The 23170-nt window shown below is 40.6% G+C and overlaps 1 protein-coding gene across 4 annotated transcripts in view; it reads right to left on the bottom strand.

Moving 5' to 3' along the window:
• Window positions 1-8610: 8610 nt before the first annotated feature.
• Window positions 8611-23170, bottom strand: part of tle2b (TLE family member 2, transcriptional corepressor b) — an 84437-nt gene continuing 69877 nt past the window's right edge. For 3 of the 4 annotated variants that reach the window (XM_039810385.1, XM_039810382.1, XM_039810383.1), the window contains exons 10-20: window positions 21923-21976; window positions 19017-19184; window positions 18447-18597; window positions 17530-17699; window positions 16734-16810; window positions 15504-15753; window positions 14953-15200; window positions 14201-14348; window positions 12594-12744; window positions 12395-12471; window positions 8611-10288 (exon numbers count right to left, since the gene is read on the bottom strand). In XM_039810385.1, coding sequence (XP_039666319.1) covers window positions 10181-10288; window positions 12395-12471; window positions 12594-12744; window positions 14201-14348; window positions 14953-15200; window positions 15504-15753; window positions 16734-16810; window positions 17530-17699; window positions 18447-18597; window positions 19017-19184; window positions 21923-21976 — 1602 coding nt within the window. In that variant the 3' untranslated portion in view covers window positions 8611-10180. The remainder of the gene's footprint in view (window positions 10289-12394; window positions 12472-12593; window positions 12745-14200; window positions 14349-14952; window positions 15201-15503; window positions 15754-16733; window positions 16811-17529; window positions 17700-18446; window positions 18598-19016; window positions 19185-21922; window positions 21977-23170) is intronic. The other variant, XM_039810384.1, reaches the window with a different exon arrangement.

Raw genomic sequence — 23170 nt, 5'->3', positions numbered from 1 at the left:
AGGTACTCTCCAAGCTTTTGGGGATGTGGCCTCTGCTACGTCATCTTCATCCTTAACACTCAACATTAAATGTTTTTTTTTTATTATTGTATTTGTTAGGGCACATATAGGCAGACAGGTATTTTCACAACTGCATCATGAACCTTGAACCTTGCTATATATGGACATGTAAATAAAGTTCTCTAAAGGCAAACAAGGATGTCATCTGTGTTATGTGAGATCTGCAGTGGATTATTTGTCTTTCATGAGCATCTTCTCACAGAGTAAAACAGATTGAAACGGTATCTTAAGGATCAATAGTGGTGTGATTGTGCGAAGGGTAGCAATCAGGTAGATCTGGTGTGGGTTGCACACTGCTGGTCCGGCTGTCGAAATGTGTTTTTCAGCCCCAGAACCAAGTCAGATTGTTGCCAGGTTTACCTTGGATGTTTAAAACTGAAACAAATAATCTAAAAAGGCACGTTGGCCTAGTGGTTAACACTGCTGCCAACAAGCAGTCACTGCAGACTCAGTCCCAGGTTTGATACCCATTTAAGGATGGCTCTTCTAATGATGCTTTTTTTCGACATATATACTATATTAGGACTTTTTAGTACTTCTATCGACATACTATACTATGACTTTTTTTGACATACTATACTATAACTTTAATTTCACTTTTTTCAACATACCATACTATGATTTTTTTATGGCTTTTTTTTTTACATTACTATGCTATCACTGTTTCAACATGAATGCTTAAGTGGCACATTGGCCTAGTGGTTAACACTGCTGCTAACAAGTAGTCACTGCAGACTCAGTCCCAGGTTTGATACCCAGTCAGAATTTTCGACATGCTATACTATGACTTTTTTTATCACCTTTTTCGAGATGCTATGACTTTTTGATAAATTTTTTCGACCAACTATACTATGACATTTTTATCCCTTTTTTTTTAAATGTACTATACTGTAACTTTTTTAAGGCTTTTTTTTCAACATATACTATGCTATCACTGTTTCAACATAAATACTTTGGTGGCACATTGGTCTAGTGGTTAACACTGCTGCTAGCAAGCAATTACTGCAGACTCAGTCCCAGGTTTGATACCCAGTCAAGGATGACCCTTCTAATTATGCTTTTTTCGACATATATACTGTATTAGGACTTTTTAGTACTGTTTTCGACATACTATACTACGACTTTTTTATCACTTTTTTTTTATTGATTCCATTCAGCATTGACCCATTAGCATTTAACATCTCACATATATTTTTTCCACATATACAGAACATACAAATATTTCACAGCAGGGATCAAACACATAAATAGACACAAATTCACAGTTAAACACAAAACTCGTAAACGAGTGATTTTTCACTTCAGTCCACATTTTCATTCCCCTCTTGTAAAGACCTTTCTCTCCTGGTGAATGACAATGCCGAACACAAGAACAAGAACCAAGAACCAAGGGGATCCATAAGATACAATGTTTTTACCAAATAAAGTCTGTTCTCAATGGTGAGACAGGCTTGCTGCAAAGCAAATCACTCCGCCCAAGTAGCAGAATGAATATAGTTCCCGGTTTGTTTACGGTTAGAAGATGGCGGTGTCTCATGTTACGTTGTTTTTTTGTACACGCTGTCCCTCTACAAATCACAACATGTAAATAGGAACATGTTGGCATTATTTTGTCACTTTTGTCACAATTCGGAGCAGTAGGATTACTGGAGCCATTCACCTGCATGTTATGTGCTGGCCTGCTGCCGCTCCGGCCGTCAGAAAGCGTTACAGCACGCACGGAGATGAGAAGGGTATGTATGGACTTGTCTAACTCTGGGGGTTACGGTGAATAAGCTAAATTCCCAATAAGTCGATGTGTTCCTTTAATGCTGCTGCCAACAAGCAGTCACTGCAGACTCCCTCCCAGGTTTGATACCCAGTCAAGGATGGCCCTTCTAATGATGCTTTTTTTCGACATATGTACTATATTAGTACTATATTAGTACTTTTTAGTACTTCGGCATACTATACTACAACTTTTTTAACACCTTTTTCAACATACTATACTATGACTCTTTTATCCCTTTTTCAACGTACTATACTATAACTTTTTTATGGAGTTTTTTTCGACATACTAAGTTATCACTGTTCAACATACGTGTGCTGCAGTGATATGCTGGCTGAATGGTTAACACTGCTGCCACTCAGGGATGATCCATGTCATGATGTTTTACAATACAATGACTTTTTATGACTTTTTTCGACAGACTATACTATGACTTTAATTTAATTCTTTCGACATACCATGCTATGACTTTTGTATTGCTTTTTTTCGACACATACTATGATATCACTGTTTCAACATTAATACTTCAGTGGCACATTGGCCTAGTGGTTAACAGTACTGCTAAAATGTAGTCATTGTAGACTCAGACCCAGGTGTGATAACATGTCAAGTTTTTCAACATACTGTTCTATGACTTTTTAATCCCTTTTTTGACGTACTATAATACGACCTTTTATTACTTTTTCCGACATACTATTCTATGACTTTTTTTTATCACTTTTTTCGACTTAGTTTTGAATCACTTTTTTGACATGCTATACTTTGACTTTTTTATCTCTTTTTTTTAAACGTACTAAGGCTTTTCTTTTGTCGATACATACCATCCTATCACTGTTTCAACGTAAATACTTCGGAGGCACGTTAGACTAATGGTTAACACTGCAGACTCAGTCCCAGGTTTGATACCCATTCAAGGATGGCCCTTCTAATGATGCTTTTTCGACATACATACTATGACTTTTTTTAATCACTTTTTTCAACATACTATACTATGCCTTTTTTACCACTTTTTTTCGACATACTATACTATGACTTTTTTATCACTTTACTATATTTTTATGGCTTATTTTTCGACATCTACTATGCTATCACTGTTTCAACATCAATACTTTGGTGGCATGTTGGCCTAGTGGTTAACACTGCTGCCAACAAGCAGTCACTGCAGACTCAGTCCCAGGTTTGATACCCTGTCAAGGTTTTCGACATACTATACTAAGACTTTTTATCACTTTTTTCGACATACCATACTATGATTTTTTTATCACTTTTTTGACACACTATACTATGACTTCTTTGTCATCACTTATTTCGACATACTATACTGTGACCTTTGATTACTTTTTTCGACATATGATAGTATGACTTTTTTCAACATACTATACTATGACTTTGTTATCACTTATATCGATATACTATACTATGACTTTTTAATCACTTTTTTGACATACTATACTATGATTTTTTTATCATTTATTTCAACATACTATACTATCACTTTTTAATCACTTTTTTGCTATATTATACTATGACTATGTTATCACTTATTTTGACATACTATTCTATGATTTTTTTAACATTTATTTCAACATACTATACTATTACTTTTTTATCCCTTTTTTTAAACGTACTATACCATAACTTTTGTATGTTTTTTTTTTTTTTACATATACTATGCTCACATGCTATCACTGTTTCAACTTCAATAACTTGGTGGCACATTGGCCTAGTGGTTGACACTGCTGCTGATAAGCAGTCACTGCAGACTCAGTCCCAGGTTTGATACCCAGTCAAGTTTTTTTACATACTATACTGTGACTTTTTATCACTTTTTTGACATACTATACAATTACTTTTTTTATCACTTTTTTTCGACATGCTATACTATGACTTTGTTTATCACTTTTTTCGACATACTATACTATGACTTCTTTTTTATCACTTATTTCGACATACTATGCTGTGACTTTTTAATCACTTTTTTGACATACTATACTGTGACCTTTGATATCTTTTTTTGACATACTATATTATGACTTTTTAATCACTTTTTTGACATACTATACTGTGACCTTTGATTACTTTTTTCGACATACTATACAATGATTTTTTATCACTTTTTCGACATACTCTACTATGACCTTCTATTACTTTTTTGACATACTATACTATGACTTTTTTAATCACTTATTTCGACATACTATACTGTGACTTTTTATCACTTTTTTGACATACTATACAATTACTTTTTTTATCACTTTTTTTCGACATGCTATACTATGACTTTTTAATCACTTTTTTGCCATACTATACTATGACCTTTTATTACTTTTTTACATACTATACTATGATTTATTTCGACATACTATACCATGATTATGTTATTAGTACTATACTATGACTTTTGTATCACTTTTTTCGACATACTATACTATGACCTTTTTTTATCCCTTTTTTTAAACGTACTATACCATAACTTTTGTATGGCTTTTTTTTTTTACATATATGTCACTTTGGTGACACATTGGCCTAGTGGTTAACACTGCTGCTGACAAGCAGTCACTGCAGACTCAGTCCCAGGTTTGATACCCAGTTAAGTTTTACGACATACTATGACTTTTTTATCACTTTTTTCGACATATATACTATGACCTTTTATTACCTTTTTTGACATATTATACAATGACTTTTTTATCACTTTTTTGACATACTCTACTATGACCTTTTAATTACTTTTTCGAAATATTATACTATGACTTTTCTTATCACTTATTTCGACATACTATGCTATGACTTTTTCATCACTTTTTTAGATTTCTATGATTTTTTTTCGACATACTATACTATGACTTTTTTCATCACTTATTTCGACATACTATACTGTGACCTTTGATTACCTTTTTGACATACTATACTATGACTTTTTTCAACATACTATACTATGACTTTTTTATCACTTATTTCAACATACTACACTATGATTTTTTTATCATTTATTTCAACATACTATACTATGACCTTTTATTACTTTTTTCGACATACTATACTATGACTTTTTTATCACTTTTTTTGACATACCATGCTATGATTTATTTCGACATACTATACCATGACTATGTTATCACTTATTTTGACATACTACTCTATGATTCTTGTAACATTTATTTCAACATACTTTGACTATGACTTTTGTATCACTTTTTTGTCATATTATACTATGCTATCACTGTTTCAACTTCAACACTTCGGTGGCACATTGGCCTAGTGGTTCACACTGCTGCTGACAAGCAGTCACTGCATTATTGACATACTATACTATGACTTTTTTATGACTTTTTTTGACATACCATGCTATGATTTATTTCGACATACTATACCATGATTATGTTATTAGTACTATACTATGACTTTTGTATCACTTTTTTCGACATACTATACTATGACCTTTTTTTATCCCTTTTTTTAAACGTACTATACCATAACTTTTGTATGGCTTTTTTTCACTTTGGTGACACATTGGCCTAGTGGTTAACACTGCTGCTGACAAGCAGTCACTGCAGACTCAGTCTCAGGTTTGATACCCAGTTTAGTTTTACGACATACTATGACTTTTTTATCACTTTTTTCGACATACTATACTATGACTTTTTTATCACTTTTTTCGACATACTATACTATGACTTTTTTATCACTTTTTTCGACATACTATACTATGACTTTTTTTATCACTTTTTTCGACATACTATACTATGACTTTTTAATCACTTTTTCGACATACTATACTATGACCTTTTTTTATCCCTTTTTTTAAACGTACTATACATTAACTTTTGTATGGCTTTTTGTCGACAATATACTATGCTATCACTGTTTCAACTTCAATAACTTGGTGGTACATTGGCCTAGTGGTTCACACTGCTGCTGACAAGCAGTCACTGCAGACTCAGTCCCAGGTTTGATACCCAGTCAAGGATGGCCCTTCTAATGATGCTTTTTCGACATATATACTATATTAGGACTTTTTAGTACTATACTTTTTAGTACTATACTACAACTTTTTTTATCACCTTTTTCGACATACTATACTATGACTTTTGAATCACTTTTTTTGACATTCTAGTCCATGACTTTTTAATCACTTTTTCGACATACCATACTATAATATTTTTTCGACATACTGTACTAAGACTTTTTTTATCACCTTTTTCGACATCCTATACTATGACTTTTTAATCACTTTTTCGACATACTATACTATGACTTTTTTATCTCTTTTTTCGACATACTATACTATGACTTTGTAATCATTTTTTTGACATACTATACTAGTATACTAATGACGTTTTTTTAATCACTTTTATCGACATATACTATTACTTTTTTATCCCTTTTTTTAAACGTACTATACCGTAACTTTTGTGTGGCTTTTTTTTCGACATATACTATGCTATCACTGCTTTAACTTAAATACTTTGGTGCACATTGGCCTAGTGGTTGACACTGCAGACTCAGTCCCAGGTTTGATACCCATTCAAGGATGGCTCTTCGTATGATGCTTTTTTTGACTTTTTAGTACTTTTTTCAACATACTATACTATGACTTTTTTAATCACTTTTTTCGACATACTATACTATGACTTTTTAATCACTTTTCGACAAACTACTATGACTTTAATTTCACTTTTTTCGACATACCATACTATGACTTTTTTCAACATACTTTGACTGTTTTATCACTTTTTTCAACATACTAAATTATGACTTTTTTCAACTATAAAATACATATTATTAGTTTTGCAAAAATTATGAATCACTAATTTGCCTTTTTGTTGCTGTGATAGGTGATGTCTTCGGTGTGTCAAAATTTTGTAATATTGGTGAAGACAGACCGCTGTGAGCTCTTGTAAATTCAGTTATGGCTGGTCACTGAAAGGTTTTATACTTTTCGGACTGTGCATAAAGTTCTTTTCCTCATAGTGAGTGAATGAGGGGGTGTTTAGGAAGAATTATGGATGAAAAGGATGTTCTCGATGAGTAAGTATTGCTCTTTTTATTATTTGGCTTTTTTCTTCAGCATTTAAAAAGGAAAGAAAGACCGTCACAGCAGACACCTGAAAGGATGAACACAAGTTTGGTTTATTTTTCACACATAGTATTTCTTGTACAGCACATAGGAAACGCATCAGAAGGGAAGAAGACACAGTGCAGTAAAAAAAAAAAAAATCCTTGGCTTTTTAAAAGAAAAACTAAACACAGGCTTGTATAACGGAAAATAAAAGTTTTTATACTGTTGGAACAGAGAAAGCACAAGCAGAGGGGAGATACGTTACTGACAGTTACAGAAGAGTATCAAATACAATGTCCCAAATATTCACGCTATACCACCAAATGCATAGCCATTATACAGCATCATTCTTAGTAGTATACAAGCTTGTGTATGAGAATATCATTTAGGTCTGCCTGTGGCTGACGGGCAGAAAGGGAAAGAGGCAGGCAAAGGCATTGAACTGTACAGATGATCTCTGACTCCTCGCTGGTACAGTAGCCATTAGAGAAGTCCCTCATAATTCTTCTATCCTGCATTAGCGCTGCAGTGAGAAACATGGACAAATTTCGCTAAAACATACAATTGAATTGAGTTGCATACTGTAGTGTAAAATTCTAAACAGTAAAACTGTGGCCGTGAGACCGTTCACTGTATCTACTGAGTAAAATTGGATTTGTCTCGTTCTATCAGCAGAAGTGGAGCTTTAGTGCAACAAGCATGCAGTAAAAAGTGGGACCTCTTCGATGGCTAAATCTGAATCGTCATGTCGCAGCCGACGCCTGCTGTACACTGACCACGGACTCAACAGAAAAATAGTTCAGCTGCACAATAAGGACTGAAAACAGACTACATTACATTTACTAACACTTTTGAAAAGAAAGGGAATAAAACAAAAACAACAAACAAAACAGAGGGCCTCATTTATTTTTCTTTACATTGGACTGCTGATGTTGTATGCCCTCTGCCTGTCACCACCACCAAGGATAAAAACACACTGATTTAAAAAAAAAAGAAAGAAAGTTAAAAGAACAAAAATATTTTTCCCGCCTGTGTTCTACTTGATTTTGTACGTCCCCATGTGTGAGTGCGTCCTTCTGTTTGCTCCCCCGAACCAAAAACGCAGTCATAGGCAACCCCAATACATAAACATATCATTACATAAGACGAGCAATAACTATTTATAAAAAATACTGAAATAAATGAGTAATAAAAGAAAAGCTTAAAATGTGCCTGTTTAGTCTACATAATGGTGACGCATGTTCTACAGAAGCAGAAAGCTCTGATATACAGTTTGCCGGACAATTTGGAATATGATACAAGGAGGACTGAAGAGCAAGAATCAGGTTTAAAGAATTAGTTCATACTTTTGGAAAATACTTTGGGAAATACGCTTATTTGATTTCTTGCTGAGAGTTAGAGCAGAAGATTGATACGACTCCCACATCTGTACTGTAAATATGAGGCTACAGCCAGCAGTCGCTTAGCATAAAGTCTGGAAACAATGGGGAGCAGCTAGCCTGGCTCTGTCCAAAGGAAGCAAAACCCACCTACCAGCACCTTTAAAGATCACTAATGAACACGCTATATCTCGATCTTTAATCCATACCATAACCAGAAGTGTGAAGTCAACATGTTGCTGTTTTACAGGACGGTTATGTGCATGACTAGGTTACCAGGAAACCAGGGGACACTCCAGTTACTGCTCCGTGCCAAGAAGTAGTCCTGTACATAACCCGTGAAACAGCAAGTTGTTGATTTAACACAAGATATGTTAACATGTTAATCATGAGCTTTAGAGGTGCTGGTAGGCAGTTTTTGTTACTTCTGGACAGAGCCAGGCTAGCTGTTTCCCCGTTTTCAGTCTTTATGCTCAGCTCGGTTAGCAGGCTGCTTCATACTTAGCGAAAGAGTGGCATCAATAATTTGAATCTATAAGTGTATTTTCCTCAATTAATAGCAATCAATAGCTCACCGAACCAGATTTAGCCACTTTGAACACTAGCACATCAGCAGGCAGGTGGGGATCGAGACAATGACTTTGATAAACATGTAATTCTCATCTGGTGTGTAAATGAAAAACCGCAACTAGTTGCATAAAATTGAAAAGGATTCGGATTAGCTGCTTAGTTTGCTGCTGATGATAGCGTAATCGGGTGGTGTTAATTTGCCCTCTTGTCTGCCTTACAGTGAAGTTGGCGTGCTGCTACTTCATCTAGCTGACAGTGCCTTTAATGAGAGTGAGTGCAGCGCCCGGTGTCAGGAGAACAATCCAGAGGAATTAGAGGGAACAGCTCGGCTGATGTTCTGTGTTTGTGTCTCTGGGCCCTGGGAGAATCCCATTGACTCCGCTGCTCATTAGACGCTGCCTTTGTCAGACCAAAATAAAATAGATATTAAGCAGTGAGACGGGGAGCGCTGCGATGAATGTTTAATTGGGTGCTCTGTGTGTTGTGTGTGTGTGTGTGTGTGCGTTTCTCTCTTCTTGCGATCACCTCAAGGGGGTGTATCCGAGAGTGTATATTTTTGCCTGATGACGTGCGCCTGTGTGTGTGTTTGTGGGTGTGTGTGTGTGTGTGTGTGTGTGTGAGCAGGTCTACGTTTCATGTCAGTGTATGTGGATATCTGAAGCGACCCCCTCCATCTCGGAGCGTCATCGTTCCCGAGCTCCTGACACCTCTCGCTGGGGAGAGCGAGCTGCGGCGTCAGCCTCATTAAGGCTTCCACTGTCTGGCTAATGAATCGATTGTGTGGTATCAGTGCTCCCGGCTGGCGCTCCCACAGTGCCGCTCCGCGCCTCCTCTGGGGGCCTCCCTTCCACTGAGCTCTTAATCAGGAAACAGCCCTAATTACCCTGCCTCTTTCCTCCTCCTCCCTCTCCTCATGCTCCCTTTCATTTCTCTTCCTTCCGCACTCTCGCTTTCTCTCCTCCTTCTTGTCTTTCCCTCCCGACTTTATCTTTATGCTCCACCGCCCTTTTCCTTTGTCCTTCTTATCTTGCTGCTTCCCTTTCTGCCTCTCTCTCTCTGCTATCATGCCTCATCCTTGGGCTGAAAGGGGAAGGGGGGAGGAGGGAGGAGGCGTACGGGAGCTTCCACAGTAGCTTATATCACAGGAAAAAGGGGGAGAGGGGGTGATGTATTAGGGGTGAGGGTCAGGAGGACTCAGAGGACTGAGACGGAGGTGCTGCTGTTGCTGATTTAACGAGGATCAGGAGCAGTTGGCGGGGCAACTGGTTCGCCCCTCCCCTATCCTCCAAAAAACCCACCAGAAAAATCTCCGTCCTGTCTCTTCCCATCTTGTCCCGGACCTCAGTACACCACCTCGTACACAGTGGCCTTCTTGTCCCCGGAGCCCGTCACTATGTACTTGTCGTCCGGGGAGACGTCACAGCTCAGCACAGACGAGGACTCCTTGGACTGGGAGCGGGCGAGAGACAGACATCAAAACCCAGGAGAGAGAGAGAGTGAGGATAGATGGATGGAGACAGAAGGAGAGACACAAACACAAAGAGAAAGATGTTGGAAAAGATTTGACTCATCAGCTGATACTCAATCATACAAGACACATTTGCATTTCAAAACAGTCGGCAACTATTTCCAAACAGACAACTCCGCGGCTCCAGGACGCTGACTCATTCGTCCGCTTCAATGTGAGACACGCGGCTCTCTTTCTCTTTTTTACTCTCGCTCCTTCTCTGGAGAGATGCAGCCTCATTAACTGCAGGTTTAAGCATCACTAGCAGCACAAGTCTGACGGTCTGTATGAACTTGCAAAATGCACAACCCCCCCCCCACATTCCACTCCTGTGTCTGAAAGCCAGACCTGGGCACCTGGTTTTAGATGATCTAAAGCTCCCTCTGGTCCCCCTCCTCCTCCCCCTCCCATTCCTCCATCATCATTTATCTTCCGTTCTTTCTTCCCAGACTCTCCTTCTCCTCTTCCCTACCCTTTCGCTCTGCCCCCTCATGTTGACTCCTCCTCTCTAAACTCCTCTCCCCTCTCCTCCACGCTCTCCCCCTGCTACTGGAACAGCAGGGCTGTCAATCATCAAGCCCCAGGTGAGAGGCCATTTCACACACAGGCCCACGTACTATACCAAGATAGCAGGTTGGGGAGTTGGGGGGGCGTTCAGGAGGGAGGGATGCAATGACAAGCCAAAAGATGAGTTTGAGAGTTAAGTGTCATGTTGATACTCTATAGTAAATATATTAGTATGTATTCAGTCATATGTAATTAGGCAATAGCAATGATGTAACATTTATATCTATGCCAATAAAGCGTATTTGATAAAAAACAAAGGAAAGAGATGGATATGCAACGAACAGACCAGCCAAAGGGTAGGAGAGAACAAGAGAGGAAAACAAAGTGAAGGGGTAGTGAAGGAAAGATGGAGAGAACAGGCATAAACCAAAGGACAAGGACAGAGAAAAAAAGTAAGGGTAGAGGTACAGATTAGGAAAGAAAGATAAAAAGGAGTGAGCGCAGAGAGGGAGAAAGGACAACCATAAACAGAGAGACAAGGAGAGAGAGAGAGAGAGAGAGGAAAAGTGAGAGGAGCGGGGGGTTAAAGAGAAGCAAGGAGACAGAAACTGGAAAGGACAGTGATAAACCAGAAAGGAGGAGGAGGAGAGAGAGAGAGCCGCTCAGTATAACACGGTGACAGGAGGGAGCTGTTTGGCAGGAGAAACGTTTGGCATTTGGATAACAAAGCAGATAGCCAGCATTCTCCTTTTAGTCTGCAGGGAGAGACAGGAGCAGCCAACCCTGCTGCCCACTGTAGCTTACAGAAATATGAACACACACACACACACAACACACACACACACACACACACACACACACACACACACACACACACACACACACACACACACACACACACACACACACACACAGAAAATGCTCATCTTAAATGTGCCTTCATCTCCCCTTGCTAGTTTCATTCAAACCCTGATGAACAGGCTCAGCTGAAAATATTTCACCCCTGCATATTCATGTTTCAACATTTCCTCAAACGGAGCGATTGAACATGATGGAGTTATTACATTTGTTCGGTGTGTGTGTGCGTGTGTGTGTGTGTGTGTGTGTGAGAGAGAGAGAGTTTGGCAGCCTGCACTCTCTGATAAACCTTTGCAACTCACCATGGATCAACAAACCTGGATTTGACAAAAAATGTTTATCGTTCGCTTTCTCCCTCTGAACTCCCTCATCTTTTTGTCTCTTTTGCCTTTAGGGCTCAGTGTGTGTGTGTGTGTGTGTGTGTGTGTGTGTGTGTGTGTGTGTGTGTGTGTGTGTGTGTGTGTGTGTGAGGTACACGGATAGGATCAAGCAGAGATAGCTTAAACAACACTATCCACGCTGACTAACAGACGACTCTGCAGCCCTAAATATAAGCACATATATCTATATATATATATATATATATATATATATATATATATATATATATATATTATATATATACACAAATATGTATATACACAGAGCATACACATACTCAGAGCATTGCACTCGTCCCTCACCTGGAAAATACTAGCTCCATATGGTGTCCTCCATGCATTCAACAGATTGTCTTTTCCTGTGCTCACGAACCACTTGCCTGAAATAGCAAACACACACACACACACACACACACACACACACACACAGTACTACAGGTTAAACAAAAGAAAAGGGGTGGAAAAAGGCACAATGTACTGTACAAAAACTGCGTGTGCATACCACAGTAGGCGAACTTGAGAGAGAGAACGCAGCTCTCATGGAGGTGCAGCTGGTACTTGTCAGGTTTGGAGACGTGCAGAACTTCCACGTTACTGCTCTCCATTCCCACAGCCAGCCACTCGCCTGTCGGACAGTAGCCCAGAGAGAAGATCTGGAGACGGAGAGGGAAGAAAGGGATCAAAGGAAGGAGAGAAAATGAAATGGAGATAGGAGGGGAGGACAGAAGAAAGGAAGCAAGGGTGCAGAAATGAAAACCAAAATGGCAAATGAGGACAAGATGTGAGGAAATGGGGGATGAGGGAGGAAAGAAGATAAGGTTGATGAGAGAAAGAGAACAATGGAGGGAAGTAGGGAGGACAGATGAAGGAATTAATCGTGGAAAAGAGAAAGATGATGAGTTGTGAATAGAAAAGATGGTGGTAAATATAAAGTGAATTAATACATTGAAAAAGAAAGAGAGAGAACAGCAAGAGAGATAGGGAAAGTGTTAGATGGAGAGAGACATGGCAAAGGCGAGAAAAAGTCATTACACGGTGGATCGAAACTCATAAGACAATGGTGGTCAACTCTATAGCTCTGTTGTGGCAGTGAGGAGTGAATTAGAGAGATAGTGTGTGTGTGTGTGTGTGTGTGTGTGTGTGTGTGTGTGTGTGTGTGTGTGAGGGCGCTTGTAAGGTGAAATCATGTTGGTGTTTGTTGATGTGTTTTTGCTGCTGTGTATTGGTGTATATGCCTGCGAGGTGAGTTCATGGTGTGTGTTTGTTTGGATCTGTGTGCAAGGTAAATTGTAAGTTTAAGTCTGTGTAGATGTGATGTGATGTGTTGAGATGACTCTGTAATGTGCTGTACTTGCATGTACCTGTAAAACGATTGATGTGCATCTATGTCTACTGCTGTTTGTTTATTTTTTAAAGGTCCCATGACATGCTGCTTTTTTGATGCTTTTATATAGGCCTTAGTGGTCCCCTAATACTGTATCTGAAGTCTCTTTCCCAAAATTCAGCCTTGGTGAAGAATTACAGCCACTAGAGCCAGTCCCACAATGAGCTTTCCTTAGGATGTGCCATTTCTGGGTCTGTAGCTTTAAATGCTATTTAGGAGGAGAGAGGGGGGGGCAAGGTGGAGAGTGGGGGTGTGGCCTTGACCAACTGCCACTTTGCTTGTTTGAAAGCCATGATTTCTCTTTCTCATGGGTGGGCCAAATTCTCTGGGCGGGCAAAGCAGAGAAAGGGGAGGTAACCTTGCTCCTTATGACCTCATAAGGAGAAGATTCCAGATCGGCCCATCTGAGCTTTCATTTTCTCAAAGGCAGAGCAGGATACCCAGGGCTCGGTTTACACCTATCACCATTTCTAGCCACTGGGGGACCATAGGCAGGCTGGGGGAACTCACATTAATGTTAAAAAACCTCATAAAGTGAAATTTTCATGCCATGGGACCTTTAACATGTGTATCTGCTATGCAAGTTTGTGCTGCTGTGTATGTTTACTCTGTGTGCCCCTGCGAGCTAAATTGTCTATGTGGGTTTATGTGTATCTGACCATGTGATACAAGTGTGTACCTACATGTTAGATAACGTGCAGTATGGGAAGTATGTGTGTGTGTACCTGCGAGGTGAAGTCGTGTTGCTGGAGCTGGCGTCCCTCTCGGAGGTCCCAGCAGCGGACTGTGTTGTCCAGCCCTCCCGTCCACAGTTTGGTGCCGTCGTTGGAGATGTCGATGCAGCTCGCTCCGTCTGTGTGGCCCTGGAACTGCCTGCAGGGAGGAGACACACAAGAGCTTCACGGGTGAACACAAAGACATGCATACACTCTACAGACTCCTGTGTGTGTGTGTGTGTGTGTGTGTGTGTGTGTGTGTGTGTGTGTCTTTGCTTCCTTTCCCCTGGATGTGTCAGACCAAATATATTTGACTTCTTTCCTCCCTAGACCACCTACTGCCCTCACCTGAGTCTCCTTTCTCTCCTGTCCCCCCCCCCCCCCCCCTCTCTCCTTACCACAGTCTTCGCTACCCATCTCCTATAATTCATCTTTCTCCTACCTTGCCAGAATCTGCTTCAGGCTGGTTCATACCCCCTCTCCTTTCCTGACCATAGGGTTAGTTAAGGAAGCCCCAGACTGACTCTTCCTCCCTCCCTCTATCTTCTTCCATATTTTATCTCCTTGTTCTCTGTTTCCTTTTTCTCTCCTTAAGAAGTTCCTGAACTGTTTCCACATCCTCGAGGGTTTCGCTCCCTCATCTTCCTCCCTCTCGCTTCTGTGCTCCCTCCTGACAGCAATCTATTTGTGGAGGTAAAGCACCAATTTTTTTCTGTTCTTTTTCTCCTTTCACGGTCCTCTCCTTCCCTCTCTCCTCTTACCTGACCAGCGTCTGGTTGTGAAGGTCCCAGACGACAATGTTGCCATCGCTGCAGCAGGAGAAGCAGACCTTGTTGTCAGGGGAGATGGCCAGAGCGTAGCAGGCGGGAGCGGACGACGTCAGCTCCGCTTTGATGCGGGGAGTGGGCGTGGCCAAATCCCAGATTGACAGCGTGCTGGCCTCCCCGCCGACGATCAAGGTCCGTCCGTCAGGGAGGATTTTACAGGAGCGGATGTAGTTATCCCTGTTCTGATTGGACAAGATAAAAAAAAAAATTTAGGTTACGCCTGATGTGGATCAAGAAAAAAAAGACTTTATGGGATGGTAACATGATTGGAGACATTCAGGAAATTAATATGGACATTTTGATGATGTCAACAAAATCTAGAAGGAAAGATGACATGGCCAATAACAACAAATCAGGTCAGTGAACATAGTACAGTACATACACTTTTGTTTTCATGGCCTGATATGTAAATGTTTGTTGGTGTACCCATTTCTATTTTTAAAACTTGTGTGTGTGCCTGTTTGACTTCCTCCCTGGTGTCTCACCAGACAGTCCAGCTGGGCCATGGGGCTCTTGCTTCCAGGCTGGCTGATGTCCCACACCTTGACGCAGCCCTTGCCTCCGGTGTAGACGTGGCGCGTCGAGGTGCTGATGGTGACGGCACACACAACCTCTCCGTGGTTCAGGGTGTGAATCTGACGGGCGTGGCGAGGGATTCCCGGGCCCAGCAGGGCGTCAGGGGGAAAGGGCACCGGCTGCATCTGGCCGTCTGCGCTCACGTGGAACGAGTAGGCGCTGCGGAGAAGAGACCAGAAAGAAATCAATACTTCAAAACTGAAGAGCTACAGCTAAAAATAAGAGTTTGGACTAGTAGGTACTGCAAAGAAGATTGAAGGACTGGAGAGATTGGTCAAAGAGAGGACAGACAAGGTGGAATCAATCATTAAATCAATGAGCAAGTGAAAGCAGAGGAGCAACAGGTAAATATACACAATGCACAAACAACTACACACAAGTCAGTGCACACGTTGTGAAGTCTGATGACACCTTAATGGCCTTGGAACTTCAGTAATAATTGCCAGAATTCTGGCAATTACTTGGCCCACTGTAGCTGTAGGCGGGAATGCATGATGGCTGATTGTATTACAGGGCAGAGTCAGTGTGGCATTGCTAATGGCCGATCAATACTGTAGCGGTTGGAAGCCAAGGCTGTTTTATGATTTCAAATTAGCACCACAAGAATGAATTGCTACTCTGCAACAAATGACAAAAACAACATCGTTCGTCAGTCAGCACAGCAGAACGGACTGTGTGCAAGTGTGTTGGAGAAGGTGATCTAGACACGTGAAATTCCACAGTATCTATCTTTGTTAGACAGGGTCAATGTGCAACATTGAAAAGCACTGGGTAAATAGAAAAACTCAAAGTGAGCAGCTAGGAGGAACTACTACTAATTTGGATACTTATCCAACCCAAATATTTTTGGGATTATCACTGAGCAAGTTTTGACTAAAGTATGTGCAATCGTCTGTCTAACTATTTGTTTAGCCTGACTGATTATCCTGCTCAGCTTTCACATATTTCTTTTTTTAATCAACAGAAAAGAAAATGAACTGTTTAACAGCCCTGTGTAGCTGGGGAACATACTACACTAACTATCCATGTTAAACATGTACACGCAAATAGTATTAAAATGCTTAAAATATGTGTCTACCAAATCTAGATAACAAACAATTTTCAAGCTAAAATTGAATATCGACAGTGCGAATACTCACGGCTTGCCGCCAGAGGAACCAGGCAGAGAAGAGGACAGCCCTGGTGCCCTCAGGTGAGACCGAGAGTCATACGCCACCTGGTGGGGATGAAAGAGCAAACAAACAATTAACAGCTTGACAAAGGACTAACTTAAAAAATGCAGCTGATTTCTAGATAAAATAAAAAAAACACTTAGCAAGTACAGGCGACATGTATGTAAACCGATTGAACAGTTGTTGTTTTTTTAAAGATAAAAGGTACAATTTAATGTGATGACTGTAACAATACAATCGCTGTAAGAAGACAAAATCATTCCACTGTGAAGCAAAATTAAAACAATGGAGTGACCAAAGTCTGCAGTCTGAAACCTCTGTTGAAGTGAGTGCATATTATTGAGATTGATGACAGGGTGGTTAACAGCGCATTGCAGTGTACATCTTGCCTTAAGGTTGAGTTATGTTGGAGCTACATACGTACGTACATGTTTCTGATGCTAACTTATGTTTACTGATTAGGAAGACAACATGAGGCGTGTTGAAGAAAGGCTAAACCTTCTTTCAGCAGTTAGCCTTTTGTGATCCAGATAAGCCATTTCAATTAAAAAACTTCTGCTCTCTATGAATGTCTCTATGAATGTCGCTCTCTATCAAAGTGAATTACAGAATGTAAACATGATAACTTTAAGTATAAAATGAATGCACAACAGTACCTGATAACACAGAACACATTCTAGCTTTAAAACAGTCAGAGGGTTCAAGTTGATGCTTAACTATAAATCAAACCTTGACAGAGAAGAAGAATTTGGCCTTTACTCACCATGGGGCTTCGGGAGTAGGCACTGGCTGCTGCGCTGATTTGTGGAGAGAGAGTTAGAGCCCCACCGAAACCTCCTGGGCTGGCCAGCTCCCCATTCAGGCCTGCGTGGGACACCACGCCAAAATGAGCTGGGTATGAACCAGGGGGCACAGACATGGGACTGCGGAGAGCTGGGCAGGGAGGGAAAGAGGAAGGAGGGATTGAAGGATAGAAATAAAGAGGGGAAACAATACATAGCACACAAGCACAAACACAGTCACAGAGGGGCTGAGAAGAATGGAAATCTTTTTCTGTCATTAAACTTTATTTGTTGAGCTGCAAGTACAACCATGGTCTTCACTGCTGGCCGCAGAGGAGCACACACAGCAGGTAAGAGCCTTGCTCAAGAGCACAGTGGTAGTTAGAGTCAGAGGGGTCTCACTTTCTCTTATGGCTTTCAAAGCATCAGTCCTATAGGCATATTTTCTGTTTAACTTTGCTCTGATCAAATCAAGACATTTTTGCACAAAAGCAGTAAAACTATTACTGCATGAGTAATGTCATAGCATAAACAAATAAGGAAATGGAAAAACTGAGGAACAAGAGGATATATGGCATGAAGGGCAGAGGTAGACTGGGAGCAAATCCCATTCAGGTCATGACAGTCTAATTCAGGGAGCTAAGGTCCAGCTAGTTCAGTTTACTTACAGTAAATCAGCTTAATTAGAAAGTAATTGTAAAAGTAATTGCTTTCTCCACTAGTGATGAGTTATGTAATCACATTACAATTGTAGTTTAGCTTTTTCACTTTTTGAATTAGTGGTTACAAATGTAAAAAGAACCGTTGATAGCCTATTATATGTATTAGCAAGCTCCCTTTTGAACAGTTACAATATCACAACATAATTTTTAGTTTTAACATTTCAGGAGAGTCTCACCAAGGGGGTCTGCGCTGGATGCTGCTTTGCTGACCAGACGAAGGCAGGAGGTGCTGGGACCAGGGGCTCCTGGGGCTCCTGGGGTAAGGGCCTCACGGTGGGACGGGGATGGGGTGCCAGACTTGGACAGCGGAGACTGGGACTTATCCATCTGTAGAGACGTCAAATAAGAAATACAACAAATAAAAACCATGGCTGATCTGCTGCTGAAGCCCTCCTTTAGCACAGTGACTTTCAGAATTATTATCTGTCACTTTTTAAATTATCTCAATGCAAAGTGAAAAATGTGTCTTAGTGATACTGGTACAGCTATCTGTACGAGGTTTAGTTACTGTACAATAGTAAAGAGTTTAATGTGATTTTATTCACAAAGCAAAACACCATACATGGTAGCATAACATGTACCAGGAATGGACAACCTAAGGGTACAAAGTGAAAAAGAATACAATTTAGTTACAAAAGAAAAGTGGCGGAAAAATCTTCAGTCTCAAAATACATTAATATCTTAGCATTAAGCAAAAGCAGACAGAACCCTCCCAGTCAGCAGAGTGCAGAAACTATCTGTCATACCTGTGCAGGGTCTTTGCCTTTCCCTGGGGTGGGGCTGCGGGGGTTTGGGGTGGAGGGAGCCTCTCCTGTGCTTGACGAGCCCGGGAGCTCTTTCCTTAGGGTAGGAGCCCGGTCTAACCCGTTCCCGTGGGGGGAGTGAGGAGGGCTGCCCACAGGAGAATTAGGCTCCTGAATGACAAACAGAGATTTGTTTTACGTGAATGCTGCTACCTCTCAATTGAAGCAACTAAAGATTCAATTATTGTCACCATGATATCTTTCTGCTGTAAAAAAAAAACCTTCCTGGTAATGTTATAAACCACTGTGCAGTGTTTTTGGTGAATGATAAACCTTCATTACCCCGACTGGAATTCCTGGATCGTATTTCACTGTCTCACCCGTACTTGAAGCAACATGCCCCCACACCGCAGGCTCTTGCATTTTATAATGCGAGGGCTGTTTGAATCTCAACATCCACTTATTGTCTTTTTCTTTATAATATTTTTTAAAACATATCTGTGAGCTAAACTAGGCAGAGTTTGTTATGTTACAGCAGTAGGTTATAGAGTTTCAAAGTACATTTAAAGTAAAATGCTACAGATTCTTCCTTAATGGACACATCACACCATCTAGCGTTACACTCTGTATTGTGATTTGTAAAGGGACTCAGAGCTCAGGGAATATTACATGACACAGTAGAGATTGTCACTGTCGCTGGTACAGAAGTGTATGGACCTGGAGATAATGTTGCTGTTACAGCTGCTTTTATCACTAGAGCCACTGTTGAGCCAGCGCTGCCTCCCGCAGAACAGAGTGCTGGAGTAAGCACTTCTCACCGGGTCACAGTGATCAGCACAGACATTTTAGTGCTTACACACACACACACACACACACACACACACACACACACACACACACACACACACACACACACACACACACACACACACACACACACACACACACACACACACACACACACACACACACACACACACACACACACACACACACACACACACACACACACACACACCTCCCTTTTTTGCCATTACCCACATTTGTCACATTTCTTTCTTTCTGCTTTTGTACCAGTTTCCAAATCACACAAGAGACCGGTTCCGCTTTTGTGTGCAATATCAAAATACAGAGGGCTTAGATAAAACATATTTTGCTACACTGCGTGAAGTATTTACAGAACTAAAATATTCCAGGGGCATAAATGGCTTTGCATATATTAAATGAACCAGACTGCAGTTATCTAATGAGAGAAGGGAGGAGAAAAGGGGGAGGTGGAGCAGGGTGAGAGGAGTGGGAAAGAAGAAGTGAAAAGAAAAGAGACAGTGGAGAGATGGAAGAACCGAGGCTTCAAGCGGTTGGAGAGAGAACAGAAATAAACAGAAGACGTATGGGAAGAAATAGGTAGAACAAGTATTTGTGAATGTGTGTGGACAGACACGGTTCACAAGAAGAGGACACAAACAGCGGTGGCTAATAATGAGCTTACAGAGGAGCTCTTCCTATTTACAAGGAAACTGCAGCGGAAAGCTGAACTAGCTACATACCTGCTGACTTGTTTCACATTTCACACACAGACACACACATGCACACACAAACCTAGGTCACTATAGATGATTGGCATTAAAAGAAGTAATCCAGCAAGCAAAACGAACATTATATGTGTGTTTATGAGTACAAGATGAAAGGATCACTTAATTTCTTGATTATCAGAAAATGAGGCTAATCTAAATTCCATCTTCTCAGATGTGAATAATGTTCTGCTTTTCTTTGTCTTTGATAATGCATAAATCAATATATTTGGGTTTTGGATGTTTTGTTATGACATTTTACAGACCAAAGGATACATCTATCGAGCTAATAAATGTTTTTAGTCAATAATGGGAAAAAAAAGTCCCTGCCTGCAAACTAAACTAAACAAAAAAATAAATAATCACGTATGAAACTATAATATTACAGTAAGTCTATTAAGTCATTTTGTAGGCTACAATATGTCTATGCTTATTCTTAGGCAATTACCCAATTCTGTGTCTAGTGGCTTTCTCTAAAACACAGCCACATGAAAAGTGACTTGTGACACATTTTCATTATCCAAGACTGTCAAAATACTCAAATTTAGCCTCAAACTAAATAATGGAGAGTATGAGAGAGTCAAGAGTCAGAGGGTGTGTGTACATATCACACACGCACGCATGAACGCACGCACGCACGCACACACACACACACACACACACACACACACACACACACACACACACACACACACACAGAAACACACACAGAGGAGAGAAAACAACACAGATCTGTATTTTAAATTGAACTATCGACAGCCAGACAGACAGGGTTATGCAGAGGACGGAGGGTGGTTCCAAGCGGTGCCAAGTACATCTATAGTTCCTGCGAGCAGCACTAGTCCTCCCAGCGTTGGATTCATGCGTAATTCATGTGTGGGCTGCAACACAGTGTCAGAGAGCTTCTGTAGGATAAAAGTGGCTTGTAACTTGTGGCTTTGTAGGGAAATCAAAGATACTTTCTGCAACAGGGATGTAGAGCTCTTTCCCAAGGACATAGCTGTGAGGACGTGTGTGAGAGAGAGAGAGAGAGAGTGAAGCGTGAGTTCTGTGGGTGAGTGAAATATTTTCCAAAATGGAGAAGGAAAATTGTGAGTAAACATTGGTAGTGAAGGTGGAATATTTTCAAAGCGGTTAGAAGAAATGACTTTTTGTGAGATGTATGACTTCTGTGAGTGTGGTCACAGGTTGCCCCATTGATAAACTTTGCCATTAAGTAATGATTAAACAGAAAGTAACCATATGTCCCTGATGGGTCACTTTCGCTAATGCTCTACTTTGTGGTCTGATAGTGGGCAACCAGAATAACCACAAAATCAGACTGAACAAGCAACGTACTTCATTGGAAACGTCCACCACGAGATTGTCTTCACTCTTGTCTCCATCACTGTCCTAAGGAGCAAAAAAGATAAGAAAGGTAAATTATTCTCTATTTCCATGAAGATAAGATAGCTGTTTTATTGGTTCCTTTTTCTCTCTATCGCCCACAGAGACATGCAGTACACTGTAAATGTACATTGGGAACTTTAATAATTGAGATGGAAACACACAAAAAACACACACAAAGTCCACACACAGATCGATATATCAATATCACTGGCTGCTCTTTGCTTCCTTCCACTGTCCTCCATGCAACATTTAACACAGAGATACTGGATATCATATATTCTCACCAAAGAACTCATTCTCATCAACATTTCGATCTCTCTCTCTCTCTCTCTCTCTCACACACACACACACACACACACACACACACACACACACACACACACACACACACACACACACACACACACACACACACACACACACACACACACACACACACACACACACGCTGTTGCTCTTTCCTCATTGATGGCACATTTTCGTTCTTCGTCTAGCCATCTCTCTATATCTCTCTCTCCCTTTTTCTGGGGTGAGAACGATGGCACTTAGTCACCATGGCAACAGTGCTTTGATGTGATCATGGCCTGATATTCCTATTGACATCAGTGTGGAGTGACATCAGTACCTAATTATACAGAGCCAAAACAGGGCTATGTCTACAGTCTATTCCTAGAGCAAAAATACAGAAACAGAGAGAGAGAGAGAAAAAGAGAGAGAGAGAGAGGGGAGAGAGAGAGAGAGCGGGAGAGAGTAATGGAGAGAGGAAAGAGAAAAAGTAAAATAATTCAGAGATGGAATAAAAATGAAAAGAAAACAGGAAGAGAGAAAAACAAAGTGAGAATGAAACCCAGAGAAATTGAGAGACGTTGATAAAGAGACAGAGATATAGAAGAGCAAAAAAGGGAGAGAAATGGGAGCTGTAATGTGGCTCGACAGACAGAAAGAGAGGAAAAACATTCTGAGAGTGGAAACTATCTGTACTTGTTCTCGCTTTAAAATAGTGGAAATATTTGGACTGTTGTTGATACCAAACTGATTTAGCTGGAGGCCGTCTTGCACAGACAGGCTCCCAGTGTCAATCAATCCTCCAGACTGCAAACACACAGCCATCTAATTCATTACAGCTATCTGCCTTGGCCGTCTCTCTTCTGGCGTTGCCTCGCCTGTGGCTCCCTGCTCTTCCTCACTGGACCCATC

This window comes from Perca fluviatilis, chromosome 9 (genome assembly GCF_010015445.1).
Source record: "Perca fluviatilis chromosome 9, GENO_Pfluv_1.0, whole genome shotgun sequence".
In the NCBI taxonomy this organism is placed as follows: Eukaryota; Metazoa; Chordata; class Actinopteri; order Perciformes; family Percidae; genus Perca; species Perca fluviatilis.
This window is presented reverse-complemented; position numbering and strand designations above follow the sequence as displayed.